Consider the following 19,995-nt stretch of genomic DNA (forward strand, 5'->3'; position numbering starts at 1 on the left):
CAGAGCCTCAGCGTCTCATGAATAATCAGGACTTTCTAACATCCTCCCCTTCCAGCAGGCGGTGGGGTTTCAGTTAGGGGGGAGACTGACAGGTGGACCGTCCGTGAGCCCCGTCTAATCTGGGAAAAAGGGACTTTTAGCGTCTTCCTCAGCCCTGGGAGGACCATGGCGCTCTCCAGGATCTGTCGAGAGTCTTTGCTGGTGATTTTACTGCAAATTGTGCTGATTTGCTCCGCTCAGGTGAGACATAGGTGCTCTTTCTTTTCTCTCCTTCAACTCCTGAGGAGGAAACACCAGTGTATATTCCTATAGGTGCTCAGTGAGGCATTTATAGAGAGCTTACTGCACTTTATAGTGTTTTATATCCTATGTTTCCTTATAATATAACAGAGAATCTGAGGAACTCTTTAAAGTAAATTCATATTTTAACTGTATGATTGGCAACTTTATCATATTTTATATTCCCAGTGGCACTTTTACTTATTATCTGTGACTTCCCTGTACCTTACTGTGCATTTAGTCCAGGTTTTCTTCCTGTTTTTCACCATGTTATCTCTAAACTAACTGTGGGTAATGAGATATACGTTAATGCACTTTAACTAAATCTTCTTGAACCCGTGTAACATTATTTGTGAGCTTAGTATAGTAGTATATTGGATTTTCTTTAAGAATGTATGTTGCTATTACACATTGTTATTGTATGAGCTATTTATAAAATCAGTTCGGTGCACGTGGACGGTGAAATTGGCTGAATTTAAAGTATGATTACAATTGTTTTATGAAGTTTATCTAAAAACTGGTCCAAACTGTGGTGTATTTATCCCAGCGTGCACACCTGGCACCAATAAGGTCCAGACAGCAGTAAACACATGCCGTTACTTAAGCGGTATAATGGGACTATAATGGGAAACCAGGTTTAGTTTCATGACCTTTCCCCTCACATCACCCAAACAATGAGAGTCTGTGTGAGCTGCCCTTCATGCCACAACCAGCAGCAGCAGCACTGGATGATATTTAGAGATTAATTTCAGTGAGAAAAAAAAGGTGAAAAATGATTTTTCGTGTTTGTTCTACAGAGGGGCCCGGTCGGTCCCAGAGGCCCCCGGGGCCGCCCGGGAGTGTCTGGCGTGCCCGGAGTGGACGGCATTGATGTGAGTCCGTAGTTTCATCTCTTCTCAGTTATAAACTTCAGGTTTCAGATGTGGGTCAGTTCATTTCTGGGTTAATCAGCTCAGTGAAGCAGGTTTTCGTTGTTTTACACAAGAAGGAGAAAAAGCAGCAGCTGTTTCAACAATGAAGTCCTTTGGAAATAAAAAAGCTCCTCACATGACTTCATCCTGACTACATTCACCTTCACTGTGAGCAGGAATGTTACACTTTGAAAACCATGTTCTACACTCAGATTTACAGTAAGGTCACTTAAGTATGTTTTAATTTAACTAGATTTAATGCTGCAATACATATATATAAAATATTATATCGTGTTTGCACTGAAAAAGTTAGTTTGTGAATATGCAACAACAAGACCATAATAAGGATTTTAGAAATACAAACATCATGAGTTCAAGTTTCCCCCAATTGCACCAAAAACAAAAGGTTGTTCCGTTATGTTTTCTGCATATTACCTGGATCATTTACTCTAAAGAAAAGTAGTTTGGCCTAAAAGCAGTCAAACATCTAAACAGATTAATAATATACTGGAATCAGGCTACAAAATATCCATCATGTGTGAATTAAACACCTGTATGATCATCATCTGAACATCTTCGTCTTGTATCTTCAGGGCGACAGAGGAGAAGACGCCACAGTGGACGGCGGACCAGTGAGTGGACTTTTAATTCCTCCGTAGATAAAGAAAATGTATGATAGATGCTGACTTTGAACTTCTGCTTCCAGGGCCCTGATGGTGATAACGGCAAAGACGGCACTCCTGGAGCTGCAGGCCTTCCAGGCGCTGATGTAAGTGAAACAACATGTTGACACAGTGGAGTGTAGCACAGAGCTGGCTGAGCGTTCATCTACCAGACACATTTTACAGCTGACAGGCTCGTCTCTTTAAAAAAACTGCAAAAAATATCAAAAGATTTGGAATCCACTGGCTCCTTTATTCCAGTGGATGAGAGTTTTTACCCTCCAGGTTAAACTCTCCAACAAGAGGATGTATTGAATGTCTGTAAGATCTGAGCTGGAGGAGTTGAGATATTCAGATCTGCTGCTGTGTGAGCAGTTTGTCTTGGCCTCCACTAAGTGTGGAGGGAAAAAAAACAACAAACGTCCCTTGAATAAATCAATCTGGCTATTTAGGGTAGAGTCTCGAGTAGCTTCCTGACAGAAACAGGGGGCTTTTTGTGTGAGGTCGAGGGGTGTGCAGGGGGGGATCGGCTGCCCAGAGATGGCTGACAGGAGAGAAGCGTAGGCTGGGAAAGGTGGTGCAGAATGGACTCAGTGTGTTTGCTGTCCGCTGTGGTGATGGTGCTGAGAACAGACCGGCAGATTCATGAACTTCGTTTGGACTAAAACAGAGAAAAAAGTTTAAACTACACCAACACTTGTACCAGTCATATTCTGAGGAAGATGTGGAGAGAGAACCAGCCTCTAGATTGATTATATTGATTATCTGAGGCTTTCCATTGGACTTTTTGCTGTGATTGGCTGATTTTAGGTGTCTTGGGCTCGTTTTGCATGCTGATGCCTTTGACCAGGGGGAGAGTGTTTTAAAGGGTTATTTATAGGTGAGGCAGGTGAGGGGAGGAGCTAAAGAACAGAAGGAAGCAGAGGTGTGGCATCAACTTTACTTGGACTTTCAACACTAATGACTCGTGACTTCACTTGGGCTTGAAAAAGTTTCCCTTCATTTTCCTGAAACAACCAACCTTAAGGCTATTCATTCCCAGCAAGGCGACACTTATTTCCCCAGATCCACAACCAACAGCAGCATCCCATCAAGTTGCAGGAGAGAACCATCAGGAACTAACATTACATTAAGTGCCAGGTGTTAAAGGCACATTGTATTTGGTGCAGAGATTCAAAACTCAAAGTTTTATATTTGGTACTTGAGTGCAAAGACTAGAGATTAATTTGGGACTTGAATAACAATGACTTGGTTCCACCTCTGGTAGGGGTGGAACTGCTGTGAGAAACACGGGCAGTAAGATGGTCAGACGTGTTGTAAAGAAACCATTAGATATATATATATATATATAAAAAACATTTATAATATTTGGAAGAGAAAACAAAAGCAAACAGTAAAAAGATCCGTTGTAATCATCCATTACAGCTTACAGAACAATCTGGTTTCCACTATACTTGCTGTAGTTGTGTGGAACCCAACTGGTTCAGCCAAACCTTGAGACAGGAGCTATATTTTTGTTTCGTTTCCCTAATAACTGGTTGATAGTTTAACTTATTCACTCTTCCTACCTCTCATTATGCAACTGCAGCACATGACATACATGGACACAGAGGGAGAGAGAAAGACTAGAACCCAAAGCTCTGTGCAACAAAATGGCCCAAAACAAATACTTTGCTGGCGTCTGTTGGGTTCAGGTCGGGTAGAAGAACTAAAATATGCGGTTTAGATAATCTTGTTTTATTACTTGGTGAGTCCAATTATCATAACTGACAGATACAATGGCCAAAACTATGAAAATAACACAACGACAACATAAGTTGTGATAAACAAAAGTTGTTCTTTAAGTTGAAAGATATCATTAGTTGGTTAATGAGTTGGTGATGAACTCGTCCCTGATGTTGGTTGCAGGTTGTTATGTGGTTTTAATCCTGTACTGGTTTTTAGTAAATGCTGTTCAATAAGTTATGTAATTCAGCTTGTCTGCAGGCATCAACCCCTCTTATATGGTATTAAAAAAGTCAACATTTAAACGTGTGAACCTCATGTACAAGTCTTTATATTTACATTTACTTGAGAAAATAAAGAAAGAAAATCATGTAAAATTATAAAGTGATGAACTCTATTAGAATTATTAACTTGAACCTTAACCTGATTTTGTGTTATCTTTGTAGGGACCTGTTGGACCTCCTGGAGATCCAGGCCCACTGGGACTAAAAGGGCCTAAAGTAAGTTTATTATCAATATTTAATTTCTGCTGAATCTTCAGTGCTAATTCTCAAACTCTGAACTTTGAGCATCTGTTAATAAATACTGCTCTTCCCTGTTGTACTCTGATATTTCTGATTTAACATTTCTGTTCTTGTGTGTTTTCAGGGAGATCCTGGATCACGTGGGCCTCCTGGGGAGCCTGTGAGTACAAATATTAACCTGAATTACATTTATGTTTAACAGATTTGATCAGAAGTGCAGATTCTGTACAAACCTGAATGAAAGTTATGTAAATATTTGCTTTATTAGGTGTTGGGACACACAGTGAAGGATGAAATGCACAATAATATAATGTATACTTATTTCTATTGATTATAAACTGATATGATCAGAAAAAAAACTGTATTAGTCTTTTTAGTAAATTTTGTATGTTTGTCTTAATTCGAGTTTACGCAGGACTGCTTCCATATATACTCTAATGTTTATCTCAGTAGTACAAATTATTACTGCTCAGTAATATAGTGTAAAACATTGTCATATTAAAAGGATATAAGACCCAAATTGTGATGCTCTTTAAGTTGCTACTCGAAAGATATTATTAGTGGGATGATGAGTTGGTAAAGACCTCGTCCCTGATGTTTGGTTGCAGGTTGTTATGTGGTTTTAATCCTGTTTGTTTTTTGGTAAATGCTGTTAAATAAGTTATGTAATTCAGCTTAAGCGGTCTTCTTGCAGGCGGCAACCCCTCTAATATGGTATTGATTTTAAAAAGATGTTTTCTAATATCTACATATATATATCACGACATAGCAAATACATATTATTTATTATTTATATTGCATAAACTACAGTCTGTTGGTGATGAATTTAGCTCTCTATTTCAGCAGTAACAACACTGTGCTTGTCTTTACTGATCTCTGTTGAACAATCAGTCTGAAATGATCTATGGGTTCTCTCTCACAGGGTGTTGGACTCGATGGGCTTGATGTGAGTATCCACAGTATCACACTTTATACACTGTATGCTGTCGGGGTTAACACAGTCAGTTCAGGTTGGCATGGTTGACTTAAACATAGTCAAGTAAGTCAATTTTATTCATATAAAAATATTTTAGGGCGCCCGGTTAGCTCAGTGGGTAGAGCTGGCAACCCATGTACTGAGGCTGAGTCCTTGCTGCAGTGGCTCAGGGTTCGAATCCGACCTGCAGCCCCTTGCTGCGTGTCATCCCCTCTCTCTGCCCCCCTCTCCTGTCTGTCTTCAGCTGTATCTGTCAAATAAAGGCAATAAAAGGCCAAATATATATATATATATATATATATATATATACATATTCTGTCTTCTAGCTGATGGTCTTGTTTATGTAGGTCACATAGATGCATCAGTATTAAATTTAGACTGTAATACTTTCTTAATTACGTAATACTTTGTATTATTTGTTGATTATGTTTTGTATTATTAATCTGAATCTGGAAATAAACTAATGTTTTTCAATTAAAAAAAGGGTAAAAAGTACTATATTTTCTTTTCAACTGTAGTAGAATAGAGGTATAAATAATATATACATTATTAAAGTATAAGTACCTCAAAATTGTACTTAAGTATGTTACTTTAGCAAATGTATTTAGTTACTTTCCACCACTGAAAATAAGATTTGATTTTCTTGGATCCAATATGAAACCAAGTTATGGTTAGACTTTCTTTCTCCTGTGTACTTACTATTATATTCACATAAAGGGGAAATTAACACCAGACTGAGCAGCTTCACTGACCTCTTCTGTGACGTCACAGTTACTCAGGTTACTCTTTCACTTTGCCATGTGTCACAGCATGTAGACCAGTTTTATATGATTAATAAAATATATTATATATATGTATATAAGAGTCTTTATTTCAACAGATTGTTCATCAGAAGATATTTTTTTGCTGTTTGTTAACAGGGTATTCCTGGTACGGACGGACTGCCAGGTGAACTGGGCAAAGTTGGACCAGCTGTGAGTATAATTATCATTATGTACAGGTTGTTATACTCAAGCTAACATCATAAACGTCATCAATAAATCTATTTATAAATGTCCCAAGAACTTAAACATTAAAGCAGCAACAAGGTACTTCCCTTTTGTGTTGATTCTGGCGCCCCCTGTGGACATGAGCGGTAGTGTTTCCATGGCCTTATTTCAACCAGGTGGCAGACATTAAGAATAACTATAGAAATAAATAATCTGATGGTCTTGTTTGGTTTTGTAGCTGTTGATGCTGCATTAAGATTTAAGATTCTTGTCCGTGTACGTTGTATTAATAACAACTCTAACTCTCACAGGGGGCAAGAGGCAAGAGAGGTCAAGTGGGTCCTCCTGGTGCTGCTGGGCCGCGGGTAAATATCACCGCTTCTGAAAATCTAAATGAATCATTTAAAGTTTATTCAAGCTCAAACACACATTGTGTTTGTTTTTTTCCCCAGGGTCCTCCCGGCGTGTATCAAGGCGAGGACCTGGTAAGTTTGATCCCAGTGTAGATTCATTTCAATAAAACTGCTTTTACAAATATAACTTTATATAAAAAGTACAACACAAAATACTTGATATGATGTTTACATTCACATGAGCCAGTCTGTTGTTGTTCTACAGAATACAAACATGGCGGAAAATGCTCCACAATATTAAGCATGTAATTATTAAAAGTTAAAAGCATCTTACATTTTAGATTTTGTACTTTAGGGCAGTGGTTCCCAACGCGGGGGTCTGGATAACCACTAGGGGTCACCAAAGCTTCATGGGGGGTCACAAGGCCTTCTTGATTGTAAGGGGTGTAAGAAAAAAACTTAAAAAATAAACACAGCAAGCTGCTATCTCTGGTTTATTTCTGTGAAGAAAAGTAAATATAAAGTGTCTAATAGAGCAATGGACAAGCATCAGCGACAGAAAAATGCTGAATTTGTCAAAAAAATAAGTCTATTATTATATATCAAAGTCTTTATGATTGTTAACAAATATAAAAAATACATAATACAGACAGAGAATTGTATAAAAAGTTCCCTAAACAGGAAATAATCTGTGAGTGGAGCCCACTAGTGGCGGGGCTCTTCCATGACCTCAAATAGGCTGTTGTGTTTTTCAGTGTCCCAACGCCTGCCCCTCTGGTCTGACTGGACATACTGGTCTCCCCGGCATGAAAGTAAGTGACATTTTTACTGATGCTGATATTATTTTCTCTCCGTGAACACTGATGTATTTCTTCTGATTTGTTAAACACATTTTATAGATACATTTAACTCGTTGTTCCTGCCTGTAGGGCCACAAAGGGGTTAAAGGTGAATCTGGTGAGCCCGGAAGACAAGGACACAAGGTAACGTCCTCTATGATCTATTCCCGCAACAGATAGCATGCAAAGACCTTTTTCTTGAGTGAGAACAGTGTGTGTTGAAAGTAATTTATCCATAAGCTGTAGAGACTTCCAGATATCACAGCTCGACATTACGTTCTCTTTCAGGGAGAGGAGGGCGATCAAGGACCGTCGGGTGAAGTCGGAGCTCAAGGACTACCAGTAAAATATTTCACCATTCTCTCTCTATGAAAGTTCCCTTCCCATTAATGCCTGCGTCTTCAAGTGAGATGACTCCTCGCAGTCAAACATATTAACATGGGACATGTCTGCCTCTTTTCCTCAATCCGCTGAGTAATTTTAGGGTCCAGGTGGATCAAGAGGCCTACCAGGAATAATGGGCTCCAAAGGTGACAGGGTAAGAAGTCACAACACTAACAGATTTACTCATGAAGTCAAACCCCCTTTTTATAAGATCAAATAACAAATTAAAGCCAAACTTATCAGAAAAATGAACCCTTGAACATAAATCAGTACAAAAAAAGAACATCTTTGGGAAAATGTCTTATCCACTAATGTGGAGGGGGGCGGGGCTTATGACCTATACTGCAACCAGCCAACAGGGGGCGATCAATATGTTTTGGCTCCACTTTTTGGCATCTGTAATCTCGTCTGTCTATATATACAGTCAATGATATATACACACCATAAAATGGCCAACCTCTTAAACCTCCAACAAAGAAATTTCAAAATAAAAGTTCATTAAAACGTAAGGAAATATAAAAAAAACCCATTCTTCTCTTTAAACTCATTCATTCAGTCAACCCCATCATTGTCTGCAATGAAATAAGAAACATGTATACATTTGTTTATTTATTCATTTACTGTACTGATGTATATTATTTAAAATTTTAAAAATAGACATTAAAAACTGATGTTTTTCTGACTACGATAATTTCCCGTCACAAACAGGGACCTCGTGGAAAATTTGGTGATGGAGGTCCTCGGGGAATCCAGGGAGGCCCAGTGAGTACCGGTCTTTGTATATCGCCTCTGTTGACCACTGTTATTGAGACAAACTGCTAAATAAAGACATTTTTTTAGGGCGATCCGGGCCAAAGAGGAGCCATAGGTGAGCTCGGGCCAAGTGGAGTCCAGGTAAGATTTTAAACACAAATTGAGAAAGATTACACTGATTTCTATACCAGTTATTTAATGTCTTATTAAATCCTGTTTCCTCGAAATATAAGAACTGATTTTATGAAACTGCATGAAAATACTTGTTCAACTTGTTTTTTATTACCTTTATTACCTGTTTTGTACATCGGCTTCTTTTGTTTCTAATTCCCTTGTGTTATTTGTGTTATATCTCATGAGTTTAACTTATTTCTTTTTCCTTCTTTCTTTCTTCGTAGGGAGATCGAGGCCCATCTGGAATCAGAGGAGTACCAGGGCCAAAGGGAGAGCCTGTGAGCACTGCTTCACTACCAAATGTTCATCTTACTGTATTATATGCTATATATATGAAGTTCACTGCTACTAGATGTTACACTAGAGCACAGCATCTCAACCAGACTCCATTGACGAAACCTGGTTTAAATCTTATATATATAACCTTTAAGATGCTTTTTGTTTTTAAACACTATACCTTTGTTCTGAGTGGTTGATTCATTTAAAGAGAGACACATTTGTATAATTAATTATGTAAACCTCACATCTGTCCCATTAACAGGGCCTCGCTGGTCCAGATGGCCGTGAGGGAATACCCGGGCTGCCGGGGTCCAAGGTAACTACAATCTATTTTCTAACATTTTAAAGGAGTGTGTGTTTGATTCCACAAAGAGATTTGAGAAATATGCTTTTAGAAAGAAAGACTACAGTCTGAATCTTTAGACAAGTCTGGAAAGAGAATGGGTGTGACAGTTTGTTGTTGTTGTTTTTAGGGTCTTCCAGGGAAAAGTGGGGCTCCAGGTGATGCTGGCCCACAAGGACTTCCTGTAAGTGTGACCTCTGACCCAAAGTTATCCTTGATTTATCACTAACAGTTTAAGATTGGACATTTCGAGCTCAGATTTTCATGTTTTTCACCTTTTTCCACATTTAGGGTTTGCCAGGTGCTTACGGCCAAAAAGGAGTCAGTGGTGTGAAGGTATGATCAGAACTTGTGCAACAGTTTATACAATATTGTATACAAGATATTTATACTACTACTGTTACTGATGGCTAGATTGTTAAAGTATAGTAAAATAAACTGCACTGTTTTGCTCTTTTTGCCACCAGGGTGTCACAGGTGATCCTGGTGTTGTAGGACTGATGGGGTCTCCGGGGAAACAAGTAAGTTTACAGCAAGTTGAAATAGCATTGCGATTAAGGCAATTTAATTATAAAGCCCTTTAATTATAAAGTATGTAAAAGCCCTTTAAACGTCATTAAGCATCTTCGGAAATTTCCTCAACTCAAAAAAGAAATGGATGCCACTGATGTGTGTTTTCTTCTGGAGCTGTAATAATGATCTGATCTGACATCTTATTTGTTTCCAGGGCGAGCGTGGCGAGCAGGGAGAGGTGGGACCTGTCGGACCCAGAGGAGGAACAGTGAGTCAGCTGCATCTACATTTCACTTAAAGCAGCAGGATACAGTTATAGTTACTCATCCTGATGGGACACCTGCTGTCCAAAAGTAGATCCTTTTTATATCTAAAAACTATAGATCATGCGCAGCTCTGGATTTAAAATATTCCTTTCCATTGCACTCTGATACATTAAAGGATCTATTTGTGTTTTCTATTCAGACTCTACCTTTTATTTTCTCTATTTTAGGGTGAAAGAGGGCCGAGAGGGAATGAAGGGCCTGCAGGACTACCAGGAGCGAGGGTAAGACCTGCAGAGAGAGTCTAACACCTTGACACCGCACCACACACACTGTCAGAGAGTGAAATCACACAGGAAGTACAGCTGTACAGGTGGAGGTGACAGTAGAGTCTGGCCATAGATATAGTGGGACAGTTGAACAACAGCTGGGAACAGAGTCACACAAAGTTCATTAGTAGTTTGTAGTGTTTGTTCTGATGTGTACAGAATGAGGGAAAGGTCAGACCAGAATTAGAAAGGTTAAAAAACAGGTTGTAAGAACAATCTGCAGGAGATTGCATTTTTCTCCTTCTATCTCAAATGGGCCGGACATTGATGAGTCTTTGTATTTTAAACTGGTTACAGTTTAAATTAAGAGAGTGTGCGCTAGCAATGTTCACATAATAATACATCCAATACATATGGTGGATAGTGAGCAAGAAAGAGAAGACGAGGCAACTAAAAGAACAAGGTACTCAGAAATAGAAGTGCTCTGCATGAAATTAAGAGGAAGTCAATAAGTACGATATTAAATATAAAGTATTTATAGTGAGGGGGAAATGAACAAATATAAAAAAAAGACATCTTCTTAATCCTTATCCTTCTTAATTGAGTAGAATTAGGTCTTTGGATATCTTGCAATTTAAAAGCAAGTTGTAACTGACAGAAATTAATTAGTTTCTAGAAAATGGATGTATATATGTATGTATATTAGTTATCTGTGTGAAAGTAATAGTGTCATATATAAGGTAGGAAATCACAGGTACATACTGTGTACTATTTTGTCACAGAAAAGTCTCAAGAACTATTCAGAAAGGGTGTGGCCCCAGTACAGAACCCTGAGGTACTCCAAACATCAGTTAGAAGTAAATTGAAACAACTACAAGAAGAAAACATACAATATTACATGTACATTTACAAGAGTAAATACACAGTAATTTTTAAAAACCGAGATCATATAACCATAACCAGATTGAGGTTGCCATGTGACGATGAGGAGTAACAGTCAATGATTTGGGTTCCAGCTGGTGAAATTTGTAAATTTTAGCCTGGATTTTAAAGTATCAATAATCTCAACTCCCAAATATGAAATTACTAATAATTGGAGGCAAATGCTTACACACCAAATACGTTTTTATAAGATTGAGAAATAGTTAGAATGGGAATGTAAAGGGCGTGATGGAGTATGAGGCTGGAGATATATGAGGGAGTGAGTCGGTTTAAAGACTTATAGGTGAGATGGAGGGTTTTGGAATCAGCAGGTAGCCAGTGCAGAGATATCAGTACTGTTATATGATCATACTTCCTGTCAGCTGCATGTTGGACCAACCTTTTGTTGCTGTTTCAGTGTATTATAGTAGTGAATTCTGGATGTTATGAAGACATGTATGAGGATTTCAGTGTCTGATTTTTATAAAATGGGTGGTTCAAATGTAAGAGAGGGATTGAATGCTATACCTTGATTCTTTCAAATAAGTGTCTGTGTTAAATTGTGGTTTATGTTATGTTTCAACAAGAAAGAAACTACAGATACTTTATTGAGTTCATGAAGTCAAGACAAGCTCATGTATAATACCATTAAAGGCCAGTTGGTGGTAAATATGAGGGCTGTATGAAATATACAATTAAAAAGTGATTAATTTGGAAACATGTCAAATAAATGCATTCCTTAAGCCTACTTATACAGGATTTGGGATTGACTCTCTTTCTCTGTTGGTTTCACAACTATGGATTTAGTAAATGATAACATGGCAAAAAAAACCTGGATCACGACTGTGAAGAAGTTATTATTTTCATTATTATGGTGGTCAAATCCTGTCAGTCCCAAAGGTCTTTTGAGCTTCTGAGATCTCCTGCTGGCAGGCAAACAAAACCAATAGGGTTAAAATTCCTCTTTTGGAAGAACCAATTAAACCTGAGAGGAAAACAACAGGATTATGGTAACACTGAGACCATGGATTGATGGAGAAACAGTGAAAAGTGGATTTCGTTGTAGTTAAATCAGGTTGAAAATATGAAAACATAATCAAAATGTGATCGACTGTTCAGACAACCAGCTGAACCTTTCTGCTGAGACCTGCTGCAAACCTGGACTCTATCAAACTGAGAGATCAGGGCCTTGAAATACAAAGCAAGCAATCAGTGTTCATAAATACTCTATCCTGCCCTGAACGTATTATTCAACACGAGGATCATTCACCAAGATAAACCCTGTATCTGGAAAGTGAAGCCTTGTGCTATGCTTTTATTAAAGAGTGTCAGGTCTTTATGAACTTCTGTCCCTGCAGTTAAGTCTCTAATCTGCCGGTGAGCGGGCATGAATGGCCCCTTGTTACACAAATCTGAAGGCCCAAGGGGTTTTTCTGCAGCTCAGGGGGGATTCAGGGCAGGAAAAGAAGCTGAGAAGCCCTGAAAGAGCTCTCTGTTTCCCAGGAATGCCTGAGACCCGTCGCCCCGCTGTACACCACAATCAATACCCACACACACCCAGAAACATGTGACGGTGGGCGGGTGGTTGGTGGGGGTCTTCCTCACCTTTCAGATGATGCGAAGCTGGAAATGTTTTAATTTTTTCCGTGAATGTGGTCAGGTTTAAGGTGGGGGAGGTAACTTTTCTAGGCTCCACACAGTCGGCCTTGTGTTATGATTCTGTGTATTTAACTATTTCTTTTTTGTGTGTGTTTTAACAGGGGAGCAAAGGGGATCCGGGCCTTCCTGGACTTCCTGGGCCTGCTGGTTATCGTGGCCAAAAGGGCGACAGGGTAAGAGATGAAAACACATGAAAAATACACAATGAAGCGATGTGACGACAGCAGCCAAAATGTCAGCAGGTGCCAGATCAAAATGTACCGCTGCAGTCTAGTTAAAATGCCTCACTCTGGTTAAACATACTGATGTTATGTTGTTGTTTGTTCTGAATAGAAATGTCTAAGGCTGAATTTGGGTGGTGGGAATGTGTTGATGCCAACATCAAAAGGTATAAATTGTCCCCTTTAAAAATTGGTACAAAGCTAACAGTCACCTACATGAGTGAACACAATGAAATTGAAGATTGAATCATCACAATATTTAAACCTGATTGTCCTCAACAGCTGCAAATCCTTCTTTCTTTGATTCCTAAAAGATACTGAGCATGAAAACTTTATTTTATAGAGAAGCCCATTTGTCAACTCTCAAATTAACTTGACAGCACCTGCCTTACATTTGGCGATTTCCCCTTATATAATGAGGGTTTGTCACATTTATAAAACATCACATCCTGCTGCAATACCCCGACACAACCAGCAGGAAAAATCGCTTCCATCAAGTCTAAAGAGGAGATAAGATCAAATACAAATATAACAAATATATGTTTTTTAGCGAAAGTCATACTTGAGATTAAATCTGATAGTAAATATGTTGGATAAATAAGGGTGATTGATCTAATTGTGAAGTGATGATCAGGATCCTTTCTGATCAGTTTTGTGAGGTTTTTTTTTAAGCTGAAAATGCCATAATAGATATTTTTATTAAAAAATGTGTTAAATGACAATATGAAAGGGGGTTGCTCGTACTCTTACTGCTCTCATAGCTTCGTTTTCGGCCGTAGCAGCTGGTTTTAGTGAAGAACCTCTAAAAACATCAGGCAGACACACACACAAGCTGGTGAACACAGTGGAGCATTTAGCAGCTAAAGAGCCAGATATTTCCCTCCGGAGTTTATAGAGACCAAAACACAAAGCTAAAAGAGAGTGAATATTGGACCTTTACAGCTGGATGTATAAAAAAGCACGTGTTACTGCCTCCAAGTGGACAAAAAAAATGAATCTCACTAATACCAAATACCAACACGAAATATGAGCCATTGTCCAGTTCCATGCTCAAAATGGTCAAATTAAGCAAGTATGAAAGTACAAAAGAATAAAGTAAAAGTTTAATTGCACAAGCTAGGATCAAATCCAGACCAATGTTATGAAAAATTAAACAAACAAATCAGTCAAATTGGATTTAATTTAGTAGTTTTGATGATAAAATATTCATCGTGTTATTTTTTCCCTCAGGGTGCCGTAGGTCTTGATGGTCCAAAGGGAGAGCAGGTATGTTTCATAAGTTGTAATATTACACCTGCTATTAAAACTACAGATTACAGTGTTGAGTTGGAACACACAAAGAGCCAAAAATCTGTCATGCATCTTTATTTTAGGGTGGTGCAGGTGCTGAAGGAACACCAGGAGACCGCGGAGACCTGGTGAGTGATCGACTACTGCGTTTGACCTTAATACAGCAGTATTTGTCTGTTGATCAGCCAATCAGTGTGAAACTACAAGGGTGAAGTTCTGGAAAGTCTAAAAAAGTCTGTTTTGTTGTGAGGAATCGTAGTTTTTCTACAGTCTTAATCTGCAGCATCACTGTTGCTACAAGCAGACTTGCAGTTATTTATGTGTCTTCTCTCTTACAGGGTGAAGAAGGAGAACCCGGAGAGAAGGGATCGGTATGTTCACCTAAACAAAGGCATCATAACCTAATCACAACTCTTCAGCTGACTGGATGATTCTCATAATGTCCTTTTTTGTTCATTGTCACTGTTGTTTACCTCCTAGGGATAATTATCAGGTGCTTCACTGCGGTTAACTTTAACTGTGAAGCAGCTACAGGAGCCTATGTTCAGTCTGCAGGCTTAAGAGACTCAAATTAGATATTTTGCTCATATGTGACTGTTTTTTTTCATGGCAAATCATATGTTTTCCTCATCTGATGTGATGGAGGTAGTCAGTGGAGGGACAGTATTTGGGGTTAGGGTTAGGACATGCTCCGACACATTTGGAGAAGGGTCTAACTGCAGTCCTTCCTCCTGAAGACCCTCTTCTGTGAACCAATGAGTGTCGAGCATAAGTAGTAGAGTTCAGTATGGAGTAAACTTTAACTTATTTTATTTTAGCAGTCCACCAAAATCTGTTTCTTAACACATTTTAGGCAAGAAATAAACAATCCAGTTTCTGAATCTTCACTCATATTAGATATAAATAAACACAAACAAAGCTCTTGTATTAAATAATATTAAAATATTGGTGTGGAGGAATTTGCCACTATAATACAAGTGAATTCAGTCTGTTTACCACATTATAAACACGTTATGAGTGTGTATAAAATTGAGGGAGCGATAATACCTGCGTGAAAGGGGCAACAAACAAGACAGTCAAACAGTAGCAGCTCCTGAATGAGGAGGAGGCCTTTTTCATATGAATAAACACAGCTCTCTTATACGTTGCCTTGTCACTGATCTCATCTATCAAAAGAATACATCTGATGTTAGTTTTCCACCTCTCACTGTGTGCTTTAGTCCCTATCTGTTGTAATCGAGTCATCCTGAACGTTGCTGTCTACCTGCTGCTGTTGATTGCAGACAGGCCCACCGGGAGAGACAGGAAATAAAGGACCCGAGGGCAGCCGAGGACAGCAAGGGAAAGAGGGCAAGTCTGGTCAACTGGGACCTCGAGGCATGCAGGGCGATATGGGGGTGCCAGGCCTGCCGGGGACACAGGGACCAGCGGTGAGACATATACATATATATATATTTTTATTAATCTTTGAATGTTTTCTGCCGAATCAGAGCTGCTTATTGCACTGAAGGACAATTATTTTAAACCAGGGCCTAATTTTAAAGTTCTGGTAGAGTTTTTCAGAAATTACTGAATGTTTTGGGAGGATTTTTATGGATATAAATATATGAAAGGGCAACACCTCAGGGCCACGTTCCCATGTGATGTTTGCCCGTACACACTGCTGTATGAACTCATGGCTCATCACTATCAACAATCTGTGTTTGCTCAGGGAAAAACCCCAACTGATACACACATCAAACAAGTCTGCATGAGGGTAATGCAAGGTAAGTGTTTGTCATCTTCGTACCCTTAATCTCTTTATGTTTCCTAATCGTTAGACCATGAAGCACAACTCATAAACTCAATCCATGTACTATTTCCTTATCAAGAATTTCAACCAGAAGAAAAAGAAGCAGAAAAGAACAGTTAGAACAAGCTGATATATAATATATATTGTGTTACTATCAGAGTATAAAAATACTCCACGTCTAAGGAGAAGTGTTAATGGAAAATCAAGAGTTTAGAGACGGCTATAGTTACTTCATAATGTAAGATTTAACATCTATAACATATGAAGAACTTTTAAAATGATGAACTGTGAAAAAATAAATTACCAAACGCTATTTTTTTGTCAGTTAATCTGTTAGTTAATTAGTCAATCAAAATGAATAACCTTTAACGATTTCAGTTCTTCCTGGCATTAAATGAATCATTTTCAAGTAGTCATTACTACATTATTACATGTGTACTCTGGGTCGGACCACACCCATCTTCCAACTCAACCTTTAGTTTGAGCTCAGCCTGTACAGTTTCCTGACCGCCAAAGCTCGGCTGGTAATACTATATATGAATCAAAGAAAATAAGATCCATCAATCATTAGTCAGAGCTCTTCAAAACAGTCAAAAATAGCTGTTATATAATCAGACACAAACACACAGATGTCCTGATAGAAGCTGTACACATTCATGCCCTGAATCTTTAAAGTTGCTCTGGACTGAATGTCATCTTATAAATATAAATGTCAAGTGTGTCCTCCTGTGTCACAGAGCAGCTGGCCCAGCTAGCAGCTAGCCTGAGCAGGCCTGAGTCCGGCATCTCTGGGCTACCTGGTCCTCCCGGCCCGCCTGGACCTCCAGGCCCCTCCGGAGAGAACGGTTTCCCCGGACACACCGGATCACGAGGACTTCCTGGTCTGAAAGGTCCACCAGGGCTAATGGGTCGCAAAGGACCCAAAGGTGAGGTTCAGAGTAGCAGAGGTTGTCTTGTCTGGTGATTATACACTAATAAAATATTATGTTATATTTCTTTATATATTTCTACCGATAGATGCTCCTACATGTTACACACTGAAGCTTTAATATCGTCATAAAGGAATAATATTTCTTTACATTTCGCCACCAAGAACAGTTGAACAGTTGTTACTGACTTAGACAAACTTCTTGGACAAAAAAGTAGTTTTGTATTTGTATTTGAGAAGTTGAAAGTTTTGACATCTACATCCTGCAGAGGTCATTGGAAGAGCTCAAACTTGCGGCACCAGGGATCCAGGGAAACCATGATCAGGATTAAAACTAAGGATGCATTGAATCTACCCAATACTTAAGCTGATCGGGTTGTCAGCCAGACATAACTGATCCATATTAAACACAGTTTCTTTGTCACTCTCTTCTCTTTCAGTCACATGGGCTTTACAATCGGTGCAGCAACCAGCACCCTCAGATTTGACCTGTAGGGACTGAAATTGGAGCATCCGTAGGAAATAAAAAACACATTTTTAAATCTGATCTTGTGAAAGTCAAACTTGAACATCTGTGGGCTCTAATCATCTGTACATCTTTAAATAAGTTAATGACACAGCAGCGACCCACTTCCCCCTCAGGGACCAATCAAGTTCATGTTAATGTTAATGAAGGAACAGATGAGGTGTGAAGTCTGGGCTTGAACTTCAACTAAATATGGTAACTTCAATTATGTGTATCCTCTTGGTGATAATTACGTTTCCTCTCTGCAGGTGACCAGGGTGACAGAGGGGACAGAGGACCCACAGAGAGAGGACCCAAAGGAGCACCAGGTGCCCCTGGTCTGCCAGGTAAATGACAAGCATGGCTCAGATATCTGATTTTAGGACAAATGTCCTCAGTTTATGAGTCTGATGAGCTCTGCGTTATTCAATGAACGGCATGTAAAAGCATTTATTGTTCATGATCGGAGGGGTGCGTATAATACACATCAGGCAAAATATCTGCACCATTTTCAAAATAATTAAAAATAAAAGCTATTTTCTTTGGTCTCTAATACAACTTTGTGTCATGGTGAAGAAAACAGAAGATTTAACTCAAGGAAATATTCATTACAACACTAACATTTAAGCATATTTGAAAACATTCCATTTAACAAAGTTAAATATAAGGGCCTACAAGAACTTTACCTAAGTAAGCATTAGCTAAGGCCATCCGTGTGTACAAAAACGATTTCAACCCATGAAGCTAACACAACGTGTGGATATTTTTTTTTTTTTTTTAATTATTTTTTTTTTTTTTTTTTTTTTTTTTTTTTTTTTTTTTTTTTCCTTCCTTTTTAAAATTTGGGGGGGGGGGGTTTTTTTCTCAAGGGGAAATGCGGTTGGGGGGGGTTTTTTTTATAAAATTTTTAAAATTAAATTTTTTTGGTTGGTTATTATAGGAGGGATATAAAAAAAAAACAGGGGGCGTTTGTTTAGGGGGCAAAACCAAACCTAACCCCCCCGGGCCCAAAGAAGCCAACGTGGAAGTAACAAACCCTGCAGTTCCTCTAACAGCCACTAGAGGCTGGCTCCAGCAGGGAGTCAATCTCCATAAGGCCCAATATTAAAATGCCCAAGTTTACAGCAGAAATAAACATGACAACTGTACGGAGGGTGCTCTGAGTGACAGGTGGGCGCCATCATGTGTGACTGTTTTTTAGTAACCATTCGGCCTCAGCTCAACGTCTTTGACCATTTTTTGATTACCGGTGGACTCAGGACCTCCAAGATGGGTGACACTATGGCCATTTTTAATTATACAGTCTATGCTCAACACCAGACTGTATCAAATCACTGACAAACAACTGACCCGAAACCACAGCTAGTGTCACTGGTAAATATGGATGGTTATGAACAGAAGTAAACAATTTTAATTTCTCCTTTAAGGTGAACCGGGTCGACCGGCTTACGGCAAAGACGGTCGTGACGGAGAGAGGGGACCCCGTGGTATTTCCGGTACAGCTGGCGTTCCCGGGCCTCCCGGCCCCCCTGGTCAGAACGGTTACTGCGAGTCGTCGCAGTGCATCCTGCCCATGGTGGCGTCGCCGGTTTCTGCAAAGGACTCCAGCATGAAGGGCCCCAATGAGATGTGAAGAGGGGCCGGAGCGGAAAACTGAGAGACTGGAGGAGAAACCAGAACTCCGTGGAAGATTTGTCCATTTGAGTTTTGTCACTTTTTTTTTATTTGGTCATCTCATTTGGAAAGTAATTTTGTTCTCTTGAAGCCAGCTTTGTGGTTATAAACGTGACATGAAGGTGGACACTGAACAGCACACCTCACCTTTTGAAACTCCTTTACATAAAAAAAAAGTTTCATTTTACCTCAAGTTTGCCATCTCTGTACTGTAAAATCTGAGAAATTAAGAACTCACTGAATATGTACAAACCTACCAGCCCCATTTCTATCGCAGCAGCAAGGAGGCAAGTCTGACAGTTTCTCTGTATGTTTATGTAAATGTGTCAATACGCAAAATTATACTGCTGGATGACGTACATTTTGTTTGCGAGTGTTTTTGTTGTTTATCCACTTAAATCCCCCCTGTGCCTTTTCCTCTCAGTGTAGGATATGTTTGATGATTTCTCTGTCATGACGACTGTTGTTTTTGTGATCGGAGGGTGGCAATGTGTGAAAACCTCTCTGGCAGTTTTATATGACTTATTTATTATATCAAGGTTCAAAGTGACATCTTCGAGTTGTACAAAGGAGGAAATAAACACATTTTGATAACCTCTTGCATGTTTTGTATGGAGTACAGCCCCAAAAGGAGCACAGGAGTGTGCTTTAAAAATTCTAATTAAAACTGAATTTCTATGATCAACAGCTTGAAGACACTTCTTCCTATAAACCAGACCCGATGATCCTGCTGTGAAAAGAAAACATGCCAGATGTTTTTGAAGGTTTT

At 39.1% G+C, this 19,995-nt stretch overlaps 1 protein-coding gene across 1 annotated transcript; it reads left to right on the top strand.

Annotated features, from left to right (window-relative positions):
- The first annotated feature begins 49 nt into the window (after positions 1 to 49).
- Positions 50 to 19,907, top strand: col9a1a (collagen, type IX, alpha 1a). The gene is made up of 32 exons (XM_051384157.1): positions 50 to 240; positions 1,077 to 1,151; positions 1,784 to 1,822; positions 1,897 to 1,959; positions 4,024 to 4,077; positions 4,226 to 4,261; positions 5,024 to 5,047; positions 5,998 to 6,051; positions 6,378 to 6,431; positions 6,519 to 6,551; positions 7,175 to 7,231; positions 7,349 to 7,402; positions 7,547 to 7,600; positions 7,743 to 7,796; positions 8,351 to 8,404; positions 8,483 to 8,536; positions 8,794 to 8,847; positions 9,111 to 9,164; positions 9,322 to 9,375; positions 9,483 to 9,527; positions 9,659 to 9,712; positions 9,919 to 9,972; positions 10,198 to 10,251; positions 12,918 to 12,989; positions 14,268 to 14,303; positions 14,411 to 14,455; positions 14,666 to 14,698; positions 15,611 to 15,757; positions 16,039 to 16,093; positions 16,857 to 17,045; positions 17,822 to 17,899; positions 18,980 to 19,907. The coding sequence occupies exons 1-32, from the start codon at positions 166 to 168 to the stop codon at positions 19,183 to 19,185; spliced, it is 2,064 nt and encodes a 687-aa protein (XP_051240117.1). The 5' UTR covers positions 50 to 165; the 3' UTR covers positions 19,186 to 19,907.
- The last annotated feature ends 88 nt before the right edge of the window (positions 19,908 to 19,995 follow it).

Source organism: Dicentrarchus labrax, unplaced genomic scaffold (genome assembly GCF_905237075.1).
Source record: "Dicentrarchus labrax unplaced genomic scaffold, dlabrax2021, whole genome shotgun sequence".
NCBI lineage: Eukaryota > Metazoa > Chordata > Actinopteri > Moronidae > Dicentrarchus > Dicentrarchus labrax.